The sequence below is a fragment of the Pinus tabuliformis genome, chromosome 8, assembly GCF_031772625.1.
Source record: "Pinus tabuliformis cultivar Carrire ecotype Pingquan chromosome 8, CPIR1, whole genome shotgun sequence".
Classification (NCBI taxonomy): Eukaryota; Viridiplantae; Streptophyta; class Pinopsida; order Pinales; family Pinaceae; genus Pinus; species Pinus tabuliformis.
The window spans coordinates 1147486565-1147512160 of record NC_142294.1 but is presented as its reverse complement, the minus strand read 5'-3'; the positions used below and the strand labels follow the sequence as shown (position 1 = coordinate 1147512160).

General features: G+C 40.9%; 1 protein-coding gene across 3 annotated transcripts in view; it reads right to left on the bottom strand.

Moving 5' to 3' along the window:
* Positions 1–25596, bottom strand: part of LOC149239407 (uncharacterized) — a 130558-nt gene that overhangs the window by 70238 nt on the left and 34724 nt on the right. For 2 of the 3 annotated variants that reach the window (XM_089373406.1, XM_089373405.1), the window contains exons 2-8: positions 19787–20231; positions 19403–19628; positions 19053–19304; positions 18717–18832; positions 18264–18359; positions 18091–18178; positions 17719–17948 (exon numbers count right to left, since the gene is read on the bottom strand). In XM_089373406.1, coding sequence (XP_089229532.1) covers positions 17719–17948; positions 18091–18178; positions 18264–18359; positions 18717–18832; positions 19053–19304; positions 19403–19628; positions 19787–20040 — 1262 coding nt within the window. In that variant the 5' untranslated portion in view covers positions 20041–20231. Of the gene's footprint in view, positions 1–17718; positions 17949–18090; positions 18179–18263; positions 18360–18716; positions 18833–19052; positions 19305–19402; positions 19629–19786; positions 20232–25596 lie in introns of those variants that run through there. The other variant, XM_089373407.1, reaches the window with a different exon arrangement.

Here is a 25596-nt window from a genome sequence, read left to right as displayed (position 1 = left end):
TGTTCCTGTCCCCTTTATCTCTTTTGCGTGGTTACCCTTGAATCTTAGTCTTGTGGGATCTCCTTTATTGACCATTTGGTTCTAGGGTGGTACTACTTGGGAAACTCCAATTTTTGGTGCGTGGTTACCCTTGAATCTTAGTCACGTGGGATCTCCTTTATTGACCATTTGGTTCTAGGGTGGTACTACTTGGGAAACTCCAATTTTTGGTGCATGGTCCCGCTCCTTTATCCGCACATACCACTCACTATACCCCCATTCATCTTTTCCTCCACCTGGGTCCACATAGGGCTAGCCTCCCTACCTCCTTGCCCGCACCTTGGGTCAAGCCTAGAATGATGCCCCGAAGGTTGAAGCAATTTAAAGAAAAAGTGAAAAACATAATTGGCCACATTTAACAAGAAATTGAACCACAAAATGAAAAATATGGTCGGGACAAAAATAATTAGCACATGGGCAAAATCCATTACATGAGCTCTATGTTGATTTTTGGTAGCATCGGATGTGCTCTAGCCATGAAAATTGGTGGAGAGGCTAAAGCACATGCGGTCTCCAAAACCCAGAAATCGTTTGGAGTAATTCTACCCGAATGAGGAGATATTAAAATAATTAATATTTTTAATGAAGTCCTAAGTATAAATTTAGGAAAATTATAATATTAATGTGTATTAATATAATTTTGGGTTAGAAGGTTCCAAGAGACAGGGATCAAGCCAAATCTAATCATAGTCATTGATTAGGACTTAATCTCGGCCGCTGAAGACTCAACAGGAAAAGTATAAGAGGAGGCTTGAGGGTCAGTTGGAGATACACCATATTGATCAATCAGTTTGATTTTCTGGAGCGGGGTTTGCTGAGAGAATCGAACTAGTGATCTATTGCAACGAAGGGCAGTGCGGCACGAGACCGAGAATACATAGCAGAGAGGGGCAGAGATAGTGCCAGCGAAACAGCGCAGAGCCTGGAGAGGACGCAGAGGCAGTTGGGATTTACGCAAAGGCTGAGGAGGTTAGCATGAGTGATGCAAAGGGCCAAAGGGCTGACGCAGAGAGCCAAGGGGTTGTCGCAGAGGCATCAGTAGTTGCGCAGAGGCAACGCTGGAGATTTTCATGGGGCAGACTGGAGCTGGGAAGGGTGACACAATACCTAGATGAGTGACACAAAGCAGTGGAGAAGCTTGGAGCAGCTTTCACTGTCTAGCTAAGGAGATGTCATAGTCGTTGTGGGATCAATCATCCGATAACTAGCCGGAATATCTGTCTCCGAGGAGAGGTACTTTTGCCGAGGGCATTCTCTGTTGGGTGAGCCATTTCTGGCACCCTAGTTGTATTCAGAAACTGCATAATAATAAAACCCCCATATCTGCTGCACCGGTTTTCCCACATTAGGTTTTTCCAGGGACGATTGTCCAAAAATAACAGTGTCCCTTGTGTGTTTGTCTCGGTTATTTCAGTTGTTGATCTGTATATGTGTTAAGGCTGCATTTGTGTTTATTTCGGTATTTGTATTTATAAATAACTTGTCAATGAAAAGAACAAGTGGGAGAAAATAAACCAGAAAATGCAGTAGGGATTTCTGACGTGTCAGATTTGGAAATTTCAACATGGTATCAGAGAATTGCAGATCACAGGAGAACTGAAGGCACTAGCAGTAATCTAAATAATTTGCAGCAGTAGCAGCGGTCCCGAGAGACAGCATTGTTCCAAAGCAGAAGCAACTAGAGAGGAAGTGACGCAGAGCCTACGTCATCATTTCGAGCCAGGAGGAGGGTCAACACAGAGGCAGAGAGGGGCAGATCAGACCTACGCAGTGCCCGGTCATCTTTCTCAGCCAGGAAGGATCGACATTGTGGCCAAGAGGTGCAAATTCAACCGTTGCCAGGATTGCGCAGAGCCTGAAAGGCTCAGTTTCTTCAGTTGCCGGAGCTTGGGGAGCTGTGGGCAGATTGTGATTTGAGGAGCTGGTGGGACGTTGTTTCTGTCAAAGCAGAACAGTGTCTAAGGAGGCAGAACCAAGGTAGAGGGAATCACTACCTCGACAGATTTCTAACCAAGGAATCCAGATTCGAGTTGCAGTTGCAAGGAGGATTGGAGAGGAGCGGTTCGACAGTTGGCCAGAAGATTTCCAAAAGGGAAATCGGGACTTAGAGGGAGATTTCCAAGAGGGGAGTTGAAACTCAAAGGGAGTCCAAAAGAGGAGTTGAAATGGCAGTGAACGAACTAGGGGATCAGGACAGGTTGGACGGGGCTTTCAACTTTGTCATCTAGAAGGCCAGGATCCTGGTAGTCCTGGATTGACATCACATCAAGGACTTTGCCTTGAGAACCGTGGCTATCCCAATTGATCCAACTGAGAATGAAAAGTATGAGGATGTAATGGCGAGGGCGAAGTGCATGAACCTTAACAGGTCAAAGATCATGTCATACCACATATTGCTGAGAAGAACACAGCAAAGGAGATGTGGGACACTTTGACGACCCTGTATCGGGGCTCTTCTGTACAGCAGAAGATGCTATTAGAGAATCAGTTGCGGTCATATCAGATGCAGAAGGGAGAGCTGATAAAACCATTCCTTCTCAGGTTGCAGGAGATTCGCAACCAGCTTACTTCCGTGGGGTCTACACCGGATCCAGAATTTATGGTTAGGACTGCCCTAAATGCAGTCTCCGAGGAGTGGGAGACATTTGTCCAAAGTATTTTGGGCAGGACTACTCTTCCAGGTTGGGAGGAGATGTGGGCAGCTCTTCGCCAAAAAGAGATCAGGAGGATGACCAAGGCGGGGAGTAGTGGCAAGGGAGGTCGAATCAAGAAAGAGGAGGAAGAGGATGCGGCTCTAGCATCTGCAGGACAATAAGGAAAGAGGAAAAAGAAGGACATCTCCAAGATTAAGTGCTTCCATTGTGGGGCGGTGGGACTTTATGCATCCCAGTGTTCCAGGAGGAAAAACAAGGGAGAGGCTTCAGATTTAAAGGCAGCGCCAGCTAAGGCAGAGAAAGAAGTCAAGTCTAATGACGATTGTGCCATGAGTTCTCATGCACCTCTAGAGAAGAGGTGGGGAGACATCAAGTTGTAGTCAGGAGGACTACATACTAGGGGCAGGATCCTTGAGGTGCCCAAACTCTTGGATCACATCCGACTACAGGAGCCCTTAACTAGAGTAGCATGATGACAGGTGTCAGGTGGAGCAAAGTGTAGTGGAGCAGCAAGGCAGTGCTTGGATGCAGAATTCTAAGGCAACGCAGTGGAGGTTGCAGTAGTGTGAGAGGCACAGAGGTGTATGCAACAGCGCAGTGGCAACAGAGGGAGCACAGGATAGTAACAGAGGCAGCTTCAACATCACGAGGCTTCCAGACTGACCAGGATGTCAGTATTTGGGAGAAGTTAGTCACTTACTTCTCAGTAAATGAGTTGCAGTGCAGCAGTTAGCAGTGGCAGTACTAGAGGCAGCATGGGCAGCATGTTGAGAGGGAGTTGTTGTCCAGATGTAGCAGTGGCAGTGGCAGTGTCATGGGCAGCAATACAAGAAGCAGCAATGCAGTGGATGTAGGGCAGCAGGCCCAGCATCAGCACAGGTACCGATACGGAGGATCAGTGTGATGTTTCCATAGTGAAGCATTGCTAAAGCACATTCCTCGCTAAGAGGGAGTGTTGATTTGTGGTAGCATCGAATGTGCTCTAGCCATGAAAATTGGTGGAGAGGCTAAAGCACATGAGATCTCCAAAACCCAAAAATCGTTTGGAGAAATTCTACCCGGATGAGGAGATATTAAAATAATTAATATTTTTAATGGGGTCCTAAGTATAAACTTAGGAAAATTAAAATATTAATGTGTATTAATATAATTTTGGGTTAGAAGGTTCCAAGAGACGAGGATCAAGCCAAATCTAATCTTAGTCATTGATTAGGGACTTAATCTCGGCCGTTGAAGACTCAACAGGAAAAGTATAAGAGGAGGCTTGAGGGTCAGTTGGAGATACACCATATTGATCAGTCAGTTTGATTTTCTAGAGCGGGGTTTGCTGAGAGAATCGAACCAGTGATTTGTTGCAGCGAGGGGCAATTTGGCACAAGGCCGAGAATACATAGCAGAGAGGCAGAGATAGTGCCAGAGAGACAGCGCAGAGCCTGGAGAGGCTGACACAGAGGCAGCTGGGACTTATGTAGAGGCTGAGGAGGCCAGCGTAAGTGACACAGAGAGCCAGAGGGCTGATGTAGAGAGCCAAGGGGCTGACGCAGATGCAGCACTAGAGATTTTTGTGGGGCAGACTAGACCTGGGAAGGGTGACGCAGTCCCTAGCTGAGTGACACAAAGCAGTGGAGAAGCTTGGAGCAGCTTTCACTATCCAACTAAAGCGCTGACATAGTTGTTGTGGGATCGATCATCCGGTAACTAGCCAGAATATCTATCTCCGAGGAAAGGTACTTTTGCCGAAGGAATTCTCTGTTGGGTGAACCATTTTTGGCACACTAGTTGTATTCAGAAACTGCATAATAATAAAACCCTCATATCTGCTGCACCGGTTTTCCCGCATTGGGTTTTTCCAGGGACGATTGTCCAAAAATAATGGTGTCCCTTGTGTGTTTGTCTCGGTTATTTCGTTTGTTGATATGTGTATGTGTCAAGGTTGCATTTGTGTTTATTTCGGTATTTATATTTATAAATAACTTGTTAATGAAAAGAACAAATAGGAGAAAATAAACCAGAAAATGCAGTAGGGATTTTTGACGTGTCAGACTTAGAAATTTCAACACTCTACCCCAATCATTAGCCATCACCCTAATTCCATAGGCCCTAGATGAGCCTCCTCTATCATTCAGGAACCCATGATTGTCCCAACTCCTAGAGGGCAATGAACCGCCCTACCTAAAGGTGGGTAATCATTGCTATATCTTACACATCCTGCTCTTGTTCTTTGAGCCCCGAGAAGTTAAATAAAGAAAATTCATAAAAGGCAAAAGGTGTGAATAAGGGTGGAAAAATCAAGATCGGGGCACCTCATGTACCATGATTGCTCCCTCCTATACATTACATACCCAGGTGTGGGCTTCCCTTTGTCGAACTACCCCTATGCCCCACTATGTGGCCCAGGGCTGCCCCTCTCATTCCCTATTTCACCTCACTTATTTGTCACTTTCCACCTCCATTAGAGGGATCTACCTTGGACATATTATCCCCTTTAAGGGTTGAAACCACCTAATAAGGTACTTGGCTAACTCCCTTTGGAACCTGGAGACACTAGCACATGCCAAATCCCACTATGGAAGGGCGTGCCATTATGAAGTGTCCACTTTTTTATCCATGATTTGTAATCTCTTTTACCCGATTATTTTAATCACTGGTTGTACTGAAAGCCTAGGGGATGCATTGGATCTTATGCAGGATTACAAGTGGTTTCCATTTGGGTTTGGTCTCCCTATATGGGATCCTAACCCTAGAGGTCTACATTGGCACATGTAGGGTGTGCATAGAAAGATATTAGCTTCTACAGCAGCAAACAACACTCCTCGGATCTTCATGGATGCTCGAATATTACTAGCGATCCACTTTTGGGATAATGATGATATGCTGGTACATTATGCCCAACAGGCCCCACAGGAGCCCCACAATCTTGACAAGTATCCCAAGACTTGTACGATGTCATGGCAACATTCATTCCACCACTTGGACCTTTGCAGAGGATCTTCGATTCATATGGAGACCTGTGGGGTCATCTATGTGCCCTCATATCCACTGGGAGCACCACAAGTCTACTACTTGGAGAACAAGGGGCCACCCCCTTGTCCATCATATTTTGAGGAATGTATTCCTCAATATGACACTTCGGGATACTATTGAGCCTTTGGAGGGCCCTACGACATGCACATATTATTATTTGGCCCCTTGAGAGCCTTATTTTTACATTTGTGAGCTAGTTTGGTAAGCTAGTCACCAATAGGGGTTTTATTTGCACATTATTTTATCATTAGGGGCTAATGTAGGCCCATAGGCTAATTCGAACTCCTTAGGAGGCTATATATTGATGTTAGATACACTCATTTGTATCATCACTTGACTTGGGATCTCTCTAATCATAGAGAATTTTCACACTTTTTCCTTGGTGGATATTTTTGGAGATGGATGAATTTTGATGTATGGATTTGGGCTATTTCTCTAGTCTTGGAACTTTATTGAGCAAACGAAATGCTAGTTGGATATACTCTATAACATTGTAAGTAAATTTTGATGTTATTATTCTTGTTGCTGCATATTGCTAAAATTAGGGCTAGTTGTTGCATTGTCAAATTGTGGAATTGAACATGTTTTAGCTAATTTAATGTATGGGCCAATGTTATATGAATGAAATGTCCTAGAGATTTATTTATCTCGAGAAGCTTGCATCATTTGCTTTGAAGTATAAATGCTTGAAGGTCACTTTTCTTTTCTTTTTCTCAACATTGGATGAAGTTGACTTTCTGGGCCTCCTTGATCAAGAAACCAAGTTCTTACTCATCATTATCCTTGACTCCATATCCCCAAGTGAACTAGGCATTGATCCCTCAAAAAGGGTGATCATTTCAACCCTCTTTTAACCATTTTCCCCTTTTCCCCAAGTCTAGCCCCATTAGGTCACCTAGGGCATCAATTTCCCGAGAATTGACCCAAGGAAAAAATTTGATCTCCTATAGGCTACTGCACTGGTGGGTCCCCTCCCTCTCCTCCAAATTTGAGGCAATTCTAACAGTGGAATCTCTGGGAATCTCAAGCCCTAGCTCTAGGATCGAATTGTGCCTAGGCATCCCCAAGGCTAGACCTCAATAGGATCAATTCAACCTTTTGAAGAAAGTATTCTTGTTTGGTCCTTTCCCCTCACCTTGTCCAGGATAGGAACATCATTGGTTGCTACATTCCATCCCCAAACCTAGGTTGGGTCCACTTGGCCCCGTGTGGTCCCACTTCTCAATAAAGATTATTTGTCAAGGACCATTTGGGAATCCAAGTTTCCCAAGGATTATAGGGATTGAGAACCTCGTCCATAAGTCCATTCCTTCTCCCTCAACCCTTTGATCCTCACCCCTTACCCTTGGAAGACCAAGTCCCTTGCTTAAAGAGCAAGCAAGTTCCATTCTTCACTCCATCCTCGGGAAAGGGGTTTCTAGGGTCACCTTCCACCTATTCATTGACATATACTTTACAAGTGATCCCTACACTACCGGGACTCCTCCCATTGGTGAAAGTCCATAAAGAGTAGGAAGACTTAGTTGTGGTGACAGTGGGCTAAGCCTCCACCATTGCCCTTAACCTTAGCAATTGCCCTCTTAGGAACCCTTTTAGGTCCATTGCTGGTTTGAGTGATAACACCCAACACCGATCATTGGTTGCTCGTGTTCCCTCTTTTGGATGAGGATGATGCATCTGGTTCACCATGCCTAGTCGGCTCCACACTTGCACCATAAACTTGGCAGATGTTCCAGGGTCTAAAAGATGTCTCCCACTGCAGAGGGAGAGCTTACATCACCATCCCAACCCTTACAGATGGTCTACAGTCATTTCGATCCACTTGGAGACCCATGAGGATGTCCTTGTGCCCCCACACACACTTGGGAGCACCACAGGTTCTTGCTTAGAAAACAAGGGGCCAACCCCTTGTCCATTATGTTTGGAGTCCATTACTACATCATGGCACCCCTTGGATTTCATTAGGCCTCCTCAAAGGCCCAATGACTCACTTAGTTGATCATTTGACCCTCTTGAGAGGCTTATTTATACATTATTTAGCTATTTGTTGGGCTTGTCACCAAAAGTATTATTATTATACACATTATTTTATTTTAGGGGCTCAATTAGACCAATTTAGCTAAATCGAATTCGTTAGAGAGTGTATAAATACAAGTGAGATGATTCAATTTCATCATCATCACTTGGATTGGGTTATTTGCTCTTGTGAAATTTTCGCTATCTCTTTTAGAGGACGAGTTTAGATGTTATGGATGAATTTTGATGTTTGGATATCTCTCTTGTTTTGGAGCTTCATTCTTGGCATAATTTGATGATTGGATATACTCTTTTATACATGTAAGTACTCTTTTAATGCTTATTCTTGTCATTTACTTTTGTCACATGAATGTTGCTGGGATTTTTGCTATACAAATCTTAAATTTACTGTTGCTCTATAGGAAATTGTGGGAATTTTTGTTCTTTATAGCGTTGCATCATGTCATGGGCCATGTATTAGTGTGTGAATGTTCCTAGAGATAATTTATGTTAAATTCATCTCTATAAGTCATCATTTATTGCAAACCAAAGTATAAAGTCCTTGCAGCAGTGGTTCTCATGCTCTAAATGCCATGCGAAGTTGTTGAAGGCCTCCTTGATTGGGTGAATTCTTCCCAAATCATAAATTCTCGACTCCATCTCTCCCAAAGGACAAGGCACTAATCCCCATTGATGATTATTTTCAATGCTTATTCTTTTCACCTCCCTCTTTTTCTAGGCCTAACCTACATAGGTCACCTAGGGCATCAATTATCTCACCATCTAGCCATCCAAACACTTCGATTTTTGGTCCACAACTACGCTAAGGTTTGCTCTAGAGGCCCTCCAAATATGAAGCAAATTCGATGGTGGGATCTCGAGATATAGCAAGCCATAGCTCAGGGATCATTTCTTGCCCTAGTTTTCTCTTGGATAGTGTCCTCATTAGGGTCATTGCATTAAATCATCAAAAGAAGATTCTTTCCATGATCCTCTTCCTTCCCTAATTAGGTCAAGTACATCCTTAGTTGATCAACTCCATAACCTTGACCTAATATTGGGTCCACTTGGCCCTTTGTGGTCTCGCAACTTGTTGACTCCAATTCCACAAAGATCACTTAGAAGCTAAGCATTCATAGGGCCTCTTGAGTTTAGGGGCTTCCTTGATAAGATATACTCTCAAACCCTAACCTCAAAGACCCTCTTAGCCCTTTCCTAAAGAGCCTATAACCTTGCTTCCCGAGCGAGCAAACCATACAATTGAGTCTCTCTTTTGAATAGGCCTTAGGAATCACTCATTATCCTTTCATTGACCTACTCATCATGTGATTCCCTTTATACCGGGTCCCCTCCCATTGGTGAAAGTCCGTAAAGAGCAAGGAGCCTTAGCTGACGTGACAGTGGGCTATCGCTCCATTGTTTCCATTGACCTAGTAGTTGCCCTTTTAGGATCCCCTCCTTGGACCCCTACTAGTTTGAGCAGTAACACAGACCATAGTTACAAAATTAAACAAGCATTATGCAGAGGAGTGCAAGGATATGTGGCTACACGCAGTAGTGTATGATGTTGCACAGTGGGATTTTGGAGCGTTGCCTCCCAAAAGACCTCATGATATGAACGAGAAGCATACCATTGGACTTGGCCTACCCAGTACCTATGAGGGGACAAATGAGCAAACCAGAGACAAAGAGAGGATCATTCATAGGACTACCCTTGGGTATCCATATGGACTCACGATCACACCCTTGGGGATTCACACGCCTATCACTCTCCAATACTATTTAATGTCACAGAGGATTTGGTTGTCACCCCTTGATGCTCTCATCATGAGAAGCGGGATGTCGGAGGCTCACCAGAGATAGTTGGATGAGACACACAACATCATGGACAAAAGAGAGACTTTCCAGTTGACGCATATGGTTGGTGTGCAAGTTGGCGGGTGCAGGCTTAGGGATGTTGAGAAATCTAGGGCATAGGAATGAGATGATTTCTCTTGTAACAATAACTACTTGTGAATGCTTTTTACTTCTTTAGATTAGGTTCTTCTCTTATCTTAGATTAGTATAGTGTTCTTCTTCATCAAACAGCTATCAAAGCATAAACAATAAAGAGACAAGAGAAGAGGGCTAAAACCTCTCCAACTTGAGAGGAAAACCCAATTGAATTCTTCTTCTTATAGAAACTTCAAGTGACGAATACCAAGACCAAGACCCTTGACCTACTAACCACTCCAAGACCAAGTCACAAGGCTTCCTTTATTTGTTTCTTCTTCCTTGAGTCCTCCCTCCTACACGACTATCCTTCAGATTTCGGCTTCTTGGATCAGACCTGCAACCCTCAACCTCTTCAGAAACCCTAGTTGCAACACGTGTGATGGATGTTGACCAACTTTTGTACCTTGTTTTCCCTTTGCTTGGATGGAAAGACTTCCTTTTGTAATTCGGCTTGATAAATACTATGACTTCCCCCTTGATACGGCTACTGAGGTAACTTTGCTAACCTCGGCCCTTTTTTGCAGCAGATGACACCAATTTCCTTCGCACGTGTGAGGTGTATTAGCTCAAAATAGATCAGAAATAACTCGGATATGCTTCTCCTTCTTTCGCTTGGTGATTAGCTTCCTTTCTTATGATCTTCGCACTTCTATCTCTCTTGTCTTATGCTTGGTCGAGTAGTGTCCTAATGGAGGTCGAGATCCTTCAATATATAGTGATCTGCCTATAGAAATAAGCCGACTTGTGCCAAGGGGTAGGCCGACTTGCCATACTAGAAACATCTTCATCTCTTTTGAAGGCCGACATGAGGTATAGCTTGTGACAAGGTCTTGGAGGGTTTGTGACACAATTAACTTCACTTTTTACAATGTATAATATGCCCAAATGGGTCTTCAATCTTTGACATTGACTCATTAGACTTTATGACATGATGACCAACCCTAAAGACTCACAATGGGAACCTTAACTATAAAATAAAATTCCTTTAGCATTAAACCCATGACTCAAGCATTACAAAATAATTTTATTTTCTTCTTTACATCAATTACATAAAGTCATGATTACATATGTCATTATGAAGACCGAACCTAGTTACATTTTTCAACAAGGGATGGCATGGTCTACTATAGAGGTAGCATATTTTCCACCCTTGAGTACACACTTGGCAAAACGATCATGAGGGAGTTGCAGGACATTCTAAGGCATTGCATGAGCATGAGGCACAACGGATGGTAGACCTCTTTTATAGTTGGGCGTGTAGGCTCCAGACAGTATTTGGATGCATCATTAGGAGACAGGATAGAAAATTTCGCTATGTAATCTGGCAGGAGCAGGGCGGTTTAGTGTACACTAGGTTGACTATCGATACATGGTGTCCATCTATTTATTACATGTAGGGATTGGAGGAGAGGCACGAATGGGTTCCAACAGTTATCAACACTACGCAGCAACAATCAGTAGAGATTGGGAGTTGTGAACTTCCGATTTGGCTGTGGAATCTGAGAATCTAGTTGTGTGATAGATCACTCCACTTCTCGATTATGACAGCAAGTGGTCTAGTTGATTTTGGGGTCGGCACATGGAGGGTCAATGAAACCTTCCCCACAAGGAGAGACAGGTTTTCCCTGTTGTTGCTCAGGATTGAGTCTAGTTGTAGTTTAGTAGACTCTAACCTCGTTGAGATGCCTTGGTAGGATGTGCTACATGGTTAAGGGTTCAGACCTTACAAATATTTTGTTAGGTGGTTCTAGGTAAGGAGTATTCAGTATGAGCACGATGAGGAGTCAGTTATGACCAGAGTGACGCAGCGTCAGCATGGCAATGTCTTTTTGAGGTTAGCATGGGACCTTGGCATTATAGGGCTTGGAAATTCAACTACCATTAGGGATGAGTTGGTTTTTACAGGGGGAGATCACTTAGATTTTCCATTAGGCTTTAGTTTTACGAAAATCCTTTCGCCCCTTAGTGATTCACTAATGATATGGGGCACTTCACTTTTATGGTAGGATGATTACAGGAGGAGATCATGGTTAGCTCATGTAGACGAGGATTCTTCTCTACAAGGATTGGATTGTATCTTTAGGATTCCACTCTTGAAGTACACGAGATTGGTTTCTTAGTAGGGTAGTTTCTCAAGGAGTCGATCAGGATTTTACATTGTCGAGATGCTCTACTTATTGGCGATATGCAAAGGGCTTTTGGTGACTATGACTTGTTGGACAATAAGTGGAGCGAGGAATGTTTCACATTGATCAGGATGGTTTGGGACCTCGGTATCATGGAATTCATTCTTGTTGGGATGGTACAACGGCATGGAGTTGCTCAGTGGTACATCTGGGACCTTGGTATTAGTTTTAGTTTGGGTCAGCTTGTGGAGCAACAACTGTTGATGGAATTGCTTGACGACAAGCAATTTTGGGGAGTGAGGATTGTAATGTCCCCAATTATTTGAGCATGGAGATATTGTTCCACTACCTAAGTGTCTCCTTTAGGCTAGCAATAGGGGAAAAATAGGGGAAAATTTACTAAGGGGGCAAAGAAGTTTTGCCCAACTCTATTTTAGTATTAGATAAAAAGGGGCAAATATGATTGAATAAAAGGGGCAAAATATTATTGGATGAAAAGGGGTAAAAATTCATTTAGAGAGAACAAGTGGCTTTGTCAATAAAATAATAATAAACAAATATAGAAGATTGGAGAAGATTCAATGAATGTTATAAAAAGGGAGAGAAGGTCACTTCTCATTCATGCTGATTGGTTATTATTTTTTGGCGATTGGATTATGGCTCAAATGAGTCTATCTCAAGGGTTTCAAGGGAAACTCTCAAACTAGTTTCGGTGGACTTCGAGTGCCACCCTAGCTACGAACTAGTCAATTTCGGTGGTCTTCCATAGCCACCCTAGTTGGCTCATTGAGGAAGTCATCAGACTTTCCTATTGTGCTTATTGTAGGTGATTTTTCAGTTGATCCCCAAGTACCAAAGGAAATATATTTGTCGGAGTTATATTGTTTGCAAGTGCTGATCAATCCATTCTCCAAAGGTTGAGTTCATCTTGCTTCAATATTGTTGGCCAAGTTATTCTAGTTGAAGGCCAAGTGCATTTGAGTGCTTCTCCTTTAGAGGCCAAGCAGACATTACTTGAAGGTTGAGATCAGCAAATAGCAGCAGGACAAAAGCCATCTTCTATTCAAGGCCAAGAACACTATCATTCAATGGGCTGAGAGCATCATTAAGTGGGGATCGAATTGCTTTGTTGGAAGGTCAGTTATTAAACACAGAAATAAGGAGGTCGAGAGCTATTTACTAGAGGACCGAGAGCCTATCTACAGGCCAAGAGCAATTATCCTAGAGGGCTGAGAATTACTTCCATGAAAAGGCCGAGTCTCAGCAAAATTCAGGAAGGTAGAATTCCTTACATTTCTGGAAGGCTAAATAAGTCTCTCCTAAAAGTTGAAATTACATCTATTAAGGAGGCCAAGATCACTCACATTCAGAGACAGAATTGCTTCAAAATTAGTTGATCGTTGAGGCCTGCATCTACAAGCAAAGTCACTCTATTCTGAAGGTCGAATATATCCTCCTTATTCTGAGGTCGAGGTCATTATATATATCATTATCTGCATCATACATTCCAGGAGCCGAATTGTATTTAAGGAGACTAATTTCTGAGTATTGCAGTCATCTTTGGGAGGCTGAAACCACTATCTCTTAAGGAGACTGAGTCTCAGATCACAGAAGTCGAGTTTCTTAGTGTTCAGCGGACCGAGTCATCATTTCTGGAGCTAAGTTTGGACTGTTGTTTGGTGATCGAATTTATGGGTTATACATTTTGAGAAGGCCGAGTTTCCAGATCTTAGAGGCTGGATTCATCAATTAATCTAGAGCTAAGTTTCCATAACAGAACAAGGTGCCAAGATATTGTAGCAGAGGTGTCCAGATTGTCATTATATTGTTGAAGCCGGTTGGGCAAAGCATTATTCTGAAGATTGTGTTGCTATTGTTATTTTGAAGATTATATTGTTGGAGCTACACCAGGTTCCTCAGATTCAGATTCATTGTGCATTGTAATTCTCCTCTACAAGTTAATAGAATTTCTATTTGCCTCCCAAATGTATTGTTATCGCAAGTGTTTCTATTATGTCTGTGATATGTTTGACAAAAGTTATGTGCATTAACTGCTTGTTAAAAGGCATCAACGAAAAGTTTGAAAATTTTTGAAAAAAAAATTGCATATTTCAGCTTGCATATATTCCAAGATCAAGGACTGAGATTAAAACATAATTAAAAAAGTAGATACCTTAATTTCTAATGTTTCTTTAGCTCAATTAGCCAACATAATAATTATGTGCTTTTCTCAAGTTCAAACTAAGGCTAAGTTACAAATGCAACTTGCTCACACTAGAGCAAGTGTCTACGGAGATCTTGGGCAACTTTTGCATGCCTAGACACTTAGGCCTCTATAGAAGTGTCTGCACAAACTACAAACATCAACACTCCCACTTAGCAAAGGATGTACCTCTACCCCCTAGAACTGCATCCACTGCCTTGGTTGCTCCCTTTGAACCAAAAGCCTTCCCTGCCACCTAGTCTGGAAACGTCCTAAAATTATTGCTCCCCTTGGCCTAGATCCTAGAAGCCTCCTGCTCCTAAACATCATGTAAGGTCATCTCATACCAAGAAATCTTGACAGATTTGGAGTAAATTGTCAATTACTCCTCCCCTCTTGAACTTGAAGGCTGACTCCGTCAGAGCTTCTCAACCTTCAGAGCTTCCTGCTCCTTGTTCTTTGCTATTAGTTAGCTTCTTGCCATCGCTAAAATAGGTTGGCCCTCTGGCCTATACAAGTTTCTCTCTCTAACTCCAATGACTTGGCCTACATCAGAGCTAGATGCCTTAGAGTTTGATCCATGCCTGTCCATCCAGGAAGGCTAAACAAAACCCCTTCTTCTCAATCATTGAGACTGAGAACAAACTCCACCTAAGTTCCAGCACCCATAGCACATCCTTCACTTCCATCTTGTCTCCTGACTCAAGTGGAAATACCACTATTCCAACCCCTTTTACTGCATGTTTGGCATCATCACAAAACTCCACATCCAATTCTAAGTTCCACTCGGTCACGTTGTCGAATTATTTTTGTGCTCCTGTCATATGTCTTGTGGCTCTACTATCTAGTAGCTACACACCTACTAATAAGGTGCTCAAGCAGAGGTAGGAAACAAGTGAGAACTTTATTCCAAACTTCCTGGAAAACCCTTCCTAAGCTTTTGTCGATGTAGATACACATGATTGCGTGCCTTTCGTCCCTTCTTCCTCTCTAGCCACTATGAAGCATAGTGTCTTGTCTTATGACATGAGAAACACTTAACCTTAGTCAAGTCCTTCTTCAGCGATGAGGCTGACTCCTCACTCCTACTCAAATTCTTTTCTTTTCCCTTTACGATCAGAGCCACATTCTCGTCATCTTCCTTCTTGTTGATCTTGCCCTTTGAATTTAACCTGATTTCCTCTTGACCGTAGTCATCCCTTCGCCTATCAAATATGGGTAGTTTACCTCAAGCATAGACTCCTCTAATGAATGGACCCCATGCCTCTGAGAACCTATTCAACACCACATTTCGTAGTTCCCAGTCTTCCACTTTTTCTCCCACAGCTGCAAGTTGATCACAAATTTGCACGATTGTCATCAAATAACTCATCACCAAGTCAAACTTGGCCATCTACATAGTTTGTGAGCATACTTTTCAGTATCAACTTCCTATTTATGGTCTTGCTCTGGTATAATCCTACCAAGGCTTCGAACATCTCCTTGGTTGTCTACTTCTTGGTTAAGTGAGGGATCAAATGATCTTTTGTGGCATTCAAGAGTACCCTGTGTGCATTTATCTCCTTGTTTGCTAGGATGGCCTTCTCCTGAGGATCTTACGGCTCTGGGATCTCAGTCTCAACAATCTCCCAAAGATCATTTTCCTTGAGAACAAGGTGACCCTAGCCTTCCAAGGTAGGAAGATTAAAGCTCTGTCTAATATGTCTTCAAACCAAAGACCTATTGCAGTCATCTTACCAAATTTTGTTGAAGAATTATTTGCCTAGTCTTTTAGGCACCCATCATTCCGACTGTTGTAGTCTGGAAACTCACAAAATTTGTTCCCTGCAGCAACCTGTCATAACTACCTCTAAGTGTTGTGGCGTAACACCTCGACGCACCTGCAGCTCGTGCACTTTGGCTAGCTCACGCCTAACCCAATAAAATCTGCTTTTCGTCCTTTGTTGCTCGGCTAGTCCTTGACCCATATGCTGCAGCATTTTGTGCAGCTAGCTTCCTCTGCACGGTGTGTCTTCTCTCCCTCCTTAGCCTTGATTTTATAAATTTTCATTGAGCTAAATGCCTAACCCTAATCTTCAAAATGATTGACGGCTGAAATTAGATCTCACCTCACTTGAGATCAAAGGCTGCGATTAAAACATAATTACTAAAGTAAATACTTTACTTTTTCTAATATCTTTTTAGCTCAATTAGCAAACATAATAATTATGTGTTTTTCCTAAGCTAAAACTTTGGCTAAGTTACAAATGCAATTTGCTCACACTAGAGCAAATGTCTAAGGAGATCTTGGGTGACTTCTGCATGCCTAGGCCCTAGACACTTAGGCCTGTGCAGAAGTACCAACCCGAGCTACAAACATCAACACTTCTGCGATGTTGAGTCCTTCCCCATGGGGAACTCAAGTTCATATAACAACAACCATTCTAGTTTTCATGGACTTGGACTTTATTGATTAACCTACTACTTGTATGATGTAACTATCTTGAACTCTGTTGTACTTAATTTTTATGTGAGATAATATATGAACCATTTTCAAAAAAGAAATATTGTAGTTCTTTGTCAAGTTCACAATATGCTATTATGTAGTAATCCCATTTTCAAAATGCCAATCTAAAAGAAAGATTCTTTTTTGAGCAAAAATGGATTTTCAATAGCAGATGTTCCGGTTTCTATCTTTAGCCAATAGAAATGCAAGAGAAAGAATTTTAACATACCCTGTCTTTTACAATGGCCTACAGAAAGGTACTTTTACAAGATTTGCTCAAGAACTGATACATGTGCAATGACACAATAGCTTAAAGCAATTGTGTCATTCTATATGAAACCAATACCCTTATATATGCATAACCATATGAAAAGTTCATGTATCATGTGTCTTCTAATAACTAATTATCATAATTACCTAACATGAAAGACCATCCTTATTTGAGCTGCAGTAAAACTACTTTTCAACATTTGAGTTTGAGTAAATCCTAGAACCCACAAATTACTGACTCATGTATTTATTTGTATGAGGTACTTCCACAGCAATAAAATCAAATAATTGCACTTCTAATATAAGTCAGGAAATTTATGTGCCACGTGTACCATATTAATGTATCACTCTATAGACAGCTATTAAACTGACTATATATTTTGCCTCCTCCATGGAACACAACTTCCCCAAAAGGAAGCTACAACAGCTTTCTTTCATTTTCAAAAAATATAATTAATGTTTACTAGACACATGCCATGTTATACCTGATGGAAGAAGGGCTATGTGGGATGTAATCCGCCTGACAGGCATTTTGATCTTATGGAAACAATGCTATTGGGCACTTTCATGAGCTGTAACACTTCATTCCATTTGGAAGAAGCTGCTGTGTTGAAATCAGGCTTGGCTATTCACCTCTCAGCCAGAATTGCCTTTTTTAGAAAAGAAGTACACTCTTAAGTCGGTGCCAAAGTGGATTTGCTAGCCCTTTTTCCTATGTAGACTTTTGTCTGACCACTCTGACCCTTGGATGTAACAATCTTGGGTCTTGACTGAACATGTATCTTGCTGTCATATGTGCAGCATTTTCCCAGGGAAAAAACATTTGAATCTTCTACTGAAATGCTAGAACTAGTTTTACACTGAAGATAAGAATAAGGAAAACAGTAAAGTTCAACATCAACTCACGCAAGATCTCCTCCCACAAGAAGCAAGTCGCCACGAGGCAGATCATTGGAGTGGTCCTCAATGCTTACTCTTAGAGAAGGTTGGGCAAGTAGTCGAGCTACACTGTAGGAAGAGTTTCCACCATCCCCGGTATCTGCCATGAAGTCAAACCACAGTTCTTCTCTTGCGCTGAGGTGATCATAAAGAAAACCTTCTTTTGCCGAACTTTCTTGAGCCCTACTCATTGCTGCCTAGACCATAAAACATTCATAAAATGCAGATCAAGTGCAGGGTCAACAAACATTTCAAAGATTGTGGGATAGAATTTAGAATAACATAAAACAATCTAAATTGATCTCAGAGGGTGAGATCTTAGCATTTCCTCAGAATTACCTGCATCATCCGCATATCAAAGCGACCAACAAATAGGGTTACAGATACCAAAAGGTCAAAACCTGTCTTGACCAAATCGGCTGATGTCCTGCACCATAGATTCTTGTCATCATAAGTCCACAATACTTTTTTCAAGCACCATTATCTTGAAAACCATGTAGTAACATGCATACCCTGAATACCAAGGAACCATGTCCAGAAAATCTGGTGACATTTGTGTCTTCTGGTACTCCAAATTTGACAGAGATTCAGGGTGTGTCAAAGCCCAACTGTACATTGTCAAATTCCAAGTTAACTAGAGATGTTTTTTAGTGTATAATATAAGCACAGAATGAAAGAGTAGGAAAATGAGGGATGTTGTTTACTTGCACAAGTTAATATACATGTTACGATAGATAGATAAAGGATGATGGATATATCTCACATGAAAAAGTATAATACACCAAACCTATATGCACACTTGAGAACGGATACACATGTAAACATATTTGCATACACAGAGGCACTCAGATATAACCAATGTATGTATTTAGGACACAGACAAACATGCATAAATTAATGTATGTTGTACATTCATATGTATTTAAAAATCTACAAGACAATGTCATGACCATGTTAAGGCATACCCAGTTGATCGTTCCACCACATAATTTGCAATGTATAGTCCTATAAATGTTGCCCAAAGAGAATAAATTGGCGATATAGTGTCAGAAGGCCCGACACATGCTTCATGGCAAACTAACTGTAACAAGAAATGAAAAAAAATCATTTAAGAACCCAACTGAGTATGTGAAGCAGTTCAACTTAAAATAAAAGTAATTGCATCCTATCATTATTGAGAACTTAGGATTTAGCTAAACTTTAAAGTCAAAATTCAGGTCGACCACTCTACAAAGTTGTATACAAGGGGACAGATTCTAGAAACAAAGAACAAAGAATACTTATAAGTGAGAAAAACATACCTCACCATAGATAACCCACTTGGAAAATACAGGATAATCGCTTGCAGACCCAACAGGAGCAAACCAAGTAGAGCAAACTTGCTCTTTCAGCTCATGCATATGAGTCAACCCTGAGTACCAGGTAGCATCATCTGGTTTATTCAATGAATCTACAACTAAACGACCAGAATGTCTCCTTCCAAACCACTTACTTCTCAAGGAAGCTCGATTGCCACAATGGCTGTAGAAAACACAACAGGCTATACTTAAAACCTGCAGCATTTATAACAAAATAGTCAATTTTTGAGCTCAAAACTACTGTTTTTACAGTATTAAACATGAGATGTTTCAATAATTCAAGAAGTTCTTACAGCGCTGTTTTGTAAAATGGTAAGAATTTCTGGTCGTTTGCCTGCTACACGAGCAACAATGCCCATGTACCACAGACAAATAAATGTAATATGGAAAACGACAAGAGCCAGCACCGATGACAAGAATAATGTTAAAAATAAAGATAAATTCATCTTTATATCGATTCCCATTGTCTGGAGACTCGGAAGATGATACACTGCAGAAATTAAAAGCCATGTCACATACCTGCAGGAAGGTTAACCCATTTTCTTAAGATTGCTCTTAAAACAAACATGAAAGAAACCTCAGATTGCTACTACAGGAGCTCTGACATTGATAAATGGATAGTAGAAGAAAATATTAAATAAAAGTGATATGTGGACAAATAGGAACAAATACAATACCACCGACTGAAGTTGGAATAGCTTGGTTGAATGGTTTTCCCAATGAAAGGAGAGGAAAAAAAGTAGAAAAATCCGAATAAACATGCATACATCGACCACCACTTTATATTATTGTCCAGTTTATTGATAAGAGAGTGCATGTTATCAGTTGATATGAAGAAAAGACATCCAGCAACAACTGCAAAAATGGCATGCTGAGAATGCTCATGTGGATAAGGATATTTAGGCCTCAAGATTGTTCTAACCCTTTCCATTTGTAGAGAATCGATACTTGTGGCCTGTTGAGAATATAATTAATCTTTTTACAAATGGATTGAATCAATTTTTGGACTTATCTATTCAACATCAAAGTCAGCTCCCAACTGCAAACAAGGAGGCAGAATATCCATGCCCTTGTAAATCAGCATCAATGCTATGAAGAGAGAACAAGAATCTGGCTCTGGAACTGTAAAAACAAAAGATATCGTTTATCAATGAACATATCACTGATGTTAAATAACTTCAAACACAACCATAATTGCCATCCAAGCAGTATCCTAACACATTTATATCGGCAAACATAATGAGCTATTGCAACAAAAGGATCACCCGACAAAGCATAAATAATGTTAAGCAATAGAAATTCATCCAAAAAATGCATCACAAGATTGACGTATAAGTTGCATTCACAGGCAGGAGAGAAAACACCATCCATCTTGCACTGTGGAATAAAAAGCTTCTGAAATAAAAGTAGGAAAGCATAGCAAACTATTTAAATTTTTCCTGAATTTTAATCATTTCCTCTGAAAAAGAAATGAATAAACTAGATGTAACATAATTAATAAAAAGGAGCCTGGAATTAAATTTGAACATGAAATAACAATATATCCCCTGTCAATCTAATACAGTATATCCAGACTAACACCACAAGTAACTAACAGATGATACCTCCTCCTCTATATCTAGAACTTTTCATATTAAATAGTTGGAAATGCATTATGCAATCATTCATCTTCACTGGGGTTAGTTCAACTGGTTGCAGCTAATGTTGTTGGGCATTTGGCTGGTTTCATGTAATCTCCTCTTCCATTGATTGCCCAAGGGAGCACGTAGTAGCCTATTTAACCCCGTAGGCTATAGTCATTTCAAAAAGGGGGGAAATCATTATTTAATGTTACTTAGGTAACATTAGATAATAATAGTTGAATTTGGGGCAAATGGAGGGAAACTTGCTAGTCACTCAAAATTGAAATTAGAAGGGTAAAGCCCCAAAGAGAAACTATAAAAGGAAGGGAGGAGGGTCATTATGATCACCATGGTTTGTTATTCTTTCTGATTTTGGGCTGAGGCTCTTGGAGGGTTTTAAACTTTTAAGACCCCCTTTTCTCTGATTGGTTTTGGTGGTGAAAGATTTCACCCTAGCCAATCCTACTATCTTCTTGCTACAGGACCAAATTCTAGCTTGTAAATTAGCTTTCTGTGGCAGCAAGGGTCTTCCTGAGGCAGTGGCCAAGCTTTCTGTGGCAGCGAGGGTCTTCCTGAAGTAGCAGTCTAGCTTTCTGTCACAGCAAGGGTCTTCCTGAGGCAGCGGCTAGCTTTTCTGTGGCAGTATCTAGCTTTTCTGTGGCAGCTGTCTTCTGAGGCAACGGTCTGGCTTTCTGTGGCAGCAAATGCCTTTCTGAGGCAGCGGTTTGATTTTCTGGGACAGCATAAATCTAAGAAGCCTTCTTTTGAGGCAGCAGGGGGCCTAAAGGGCCACGATCAGGAGACAGTGAGGGATTAAGGGTAAATTCAGGGGTTGGCTGCACTACGGACTGAGGCAGCAAGCGTGAATAAGGGTGCAAGGCAGCAGCACTGCCTGCTGGTGTGATTTTGGTGGAAGGAAAGGGATAGCTACAGTTTCTAAACCTAGAAACTAATTTTGCGTAATTGGGAAACTATGGATTTGTAAGTTTGTTAATTGCTTGTTAAATTGGCCCTACTAATAATGTTTGTTGGCAAAATCAGCTGTTGTTTGAGTTCTTGTTTATACTACTTGTGCATCATTGTTTTATAGATTGAAGAGGTATTGCAATACTGTTATAAAACACAATTTTGTCGTTTTATCTGAAACCCTAACTTAGAATTGAACCATAAGGGTAATCTCTCTAGGAGGGATACCACATTTCATGCCAGCAGGTGACTCAAATCCCCCTTGGTGAGGCATGTTGCCGCCTAAATCCACACCTGGGATATCGTGGAGAAAAATCCTTAACTCTACTTGGTGCGGCCTTAGGGGCAAGTTTTGAGTTGAGCAGTTGTCACTCAAATCTCAATTCCTCCGTCTAGACTAACTCCTAGTGAAGCCAAGGGGGGTGGACCCTATTGAAATAAACCAAGGCTTGACTAATCTATGTTAAACAAGTCAAGTTCTAGGAGTTAATTACAATGACCAAGATACATCCAATTCTCAATATGTAAATTGCAGCAAATGACTTCAAGGCATGTACATCAATTTCATAGGCATAATAATCATAATCATTCACAAGTAAAGATATTGCAATAATGAACAAGATGAAGCAAATGTAGACCAGTGCCCAATGTACAGTACTTGCAAAAGTAAATTTCCAAGGAAAGAACAATGACTTTGAAAGTAAAGAGCTTGGAAATTAAAAGATGATTGCCCAAAAAGGAAAATGCTTTGAAAGTAAAGATAATTCCATGAACAACAAAGTACTTGAAAAGGAAATGACTTGGAAATATAAATGACAAAATTTTGAAAGCAAAGGCAATTGATCAAGTATGAGATTGCTCAAATCAAAATGTTTTGGTGTGTCTTGGTTCGTTTTAGATTAAATTAGGTTGTCACTTGAGACAAGTTAATTTCAATGATGATTGCAAAAGACCAAAACTTATCTAATGTTTAGCTTTCCCTCCAGGCCTTATCTTCGTTGGGTTAAGGAAAACTGCAGGGAGGTCCAAAGGAGGAAGCTAAGGCTCCATGCGCTCCCCGGATTCTCACAAGCAGTCCACTTGCAAGTAGATCCAACATTGGGTAACCCAACCTGATTTTGCAAGTCAAGTGTTTACCAATTGCACCCAATCCCAGAATAAGAAGACATAGGAGGGAAAGGGTCCCTAATTAGTCTATCCAACCAACAAATGGATGGAGGTTAATTACTTCTTGAAAGGAAAGAAATCTAACTAATACAATTAAATCAAAAGCAAAATTACAATTAATCTAATGAGCTTCAAATGGAATGTGAATTGAATCAAGAAAAGTGACTTGCTCAAATGAAAAGCAATTGCTACTCTAAATTGCAATTAGAACAAATTAATGAAGAAAACTTGAAACTAGATTAGATTGCATTAGATTGCATGAAATAAAAGGAAAACTAAGCTAGATGCAAAATCTGATTACCTACTCTATGTTAGTTTTATCAATGACAAGAAAGAGGAAATTGCTCAAGCACAACCACAAGACAATTCCCCAAATGGGGGAAGGGGATGCTTAGGGGTGAAGAAATCCCCTTACTCCCCAAAAAAATCAGCACTTTATTGATTTCGATTACAATGCTTGATTAGATCCTTCACAAAAGGAAGAAATCAAAATCAAGAGAAAATAGGAACTCTTTTGCCACAAAAAGGGGGGAGAATCAATTTAAGAAAGTTACAAGGATCCTTTGAAGGATCAAAGGATGAAAGAGCCCCTTTTTGAGAGGTTACAAGGTAGAAATGTGGGTTTTTTGCAAGAATTGGATATAGGCAGTCTTTTGGTGCTCCAATCCTTCAAATCAGGGCAAAAACCACCAACATTTCCTCTTGTTCTGTCACAGGTCTGCAAAATCAGCGAGGTAATTATGTTGGAAAGTGCTCAAAAGATTATTAGAACTACCTAAGACTACTATCATGTGATATCACAGATGGATTTGCCTCAGTGTCAGAGGGATTATCACAGATTGATTTGACTAGAGGAGATTGACACATTTACCTGAGAACCCATGTTGATTCAGTTGGACCATGCTAATTTGAACAGGGGTAAATGTCCGAAGGATACTCACATTGCCTACTCCAGGATGGAGTGATCTAAAGACATGCATGTGAGAAGTCACAAAGCGTACTCCAAGATGGTGTGATTTATAGATGTGCATGTGAAAAGACACTACATCAACATAGCAACCTCATGAACTTTTCTTGTGGAGAAATTTCAGCTAAGGAGAAATATGTTGCAGCTAAGGAGAAGACCTCCCTCACTAAGAGGGAGTGTTGATTTTTTGGGTAGTATCGAGAGGTATTCCCGCATGCCTAAGTCGACCTAGAAGAATTATGAAGAATTAAATAAAATAAAATAAAAATTGAATGACAAGTTGAAGAATGTAACTAGTGTCAGTCCTCATAACTGTATTTGAGTCATGATGAGATGTATTTGTCAAAAGAAAGAAAGAAAAAATTATTGTAAAAGAAAATTGACTTATTAAAGCATGGGTTTCATGTTTGGGTCATTGGTCAATAGGTCAAGGCACGCATTGTGTGCTCTAGGATTTTTGTATTGTATCAAAGTCAAAGTCATAATGTAAAAGACCCTTCATGGGCACCTAAAGTCAAAGAAGAAGAATTATTTTGTGTCAAAGGGACTCCTCCACCAAGTCAGCTCCCTCTCCTATATGTCAGCCTGACCTACTCTACAAGTCGGCCTCAAATGGAGCTTCAAACCACTATTAATAGCCAATCATTCGACCTATTGAGGAACATGCATAGATGACAATGGACATTCGATCTGCAGCTAAGGAGTAATGAAGTGAGAAATAGAAGGAGAAGAGTCTATCTTATGCCAAGAAGGAAAAGAAGCCAAGCAAAAGTCTGAAATCAATGATCCTAAGCCACACGTGCAAATTTTCTGATGGATTGCAGGGCTGAAAAGGTGCAGGAAACTGAAAGTTGTAGAAGCCAAAACCCTAGTTTGCATGATAAATTTGCTTTGACTAAACAGTTTGACTTGTTCATGGGAGGCCGACTTGGTGAAGTGAAGGAAGTCATTTGTCTTGGTCTTGGGTCATGGTTGTCTCAATTTGATTTGAATCTACTAGTGGAAGAGTCTGACTAGGTTTTCCCTTCACAGGGGTTTTGCTCTGGCTGAGTGCCTACATCTTGTGTCCTCTTTTGTAATCTTCATTGTTTGGCATTTGTCTTGATGAAAAGAATATATTAATTTGAAAGAAGAACTAATGAGTAAACAATCACAAGAAAATGTCAAAGTAAGAGAAATCAACTTAAGAAAAACCCTTAGTTGTTTCCCTAATGGATTTCTCAACATGGTATCAAAGCTAAGGACAGACGTCTAAAGTCAGCTAGAGAAGGATCACATCTTCAAAGATAAAGAATCTACTTGTATCATTCCTCAAGGTCGAGTTTCTAGAGAAAAATTTGAGCTCCAAAAGAATATTTTTTTGGGCATACCTTCAAGCATTTACCTCTGTAATAAGGTTGCAGGCCTGAGCAAAGATAACAAAGAAAATTGAGGAATATAGAAGCATTGATTATAAGGACTGAGAGGCTAGATTAATAGCCGTTTCAACACTGAATCCCTTGATGAAAGGATCGAAGTCTTGGGCTTAGATGTTATGATTTGAAATCTCTCTAGAAGTCTGAAATTTTGTGTCACCTAAGGGATCCGAAATCTTCAGAAGTCCGTGCATAACTGTGGGTAGTCACTCTATATATTTTAGAGGCTAGTAGAAGCCTTGGAAAGGATCATTTGTTGATTGATCTAGACAAAATGTGTTTTATCCATTGTAGGCCTAATAGATAGGCATATCCTGAAGCTATAAGAAGGAGCCTAGACTCCCTCAAGA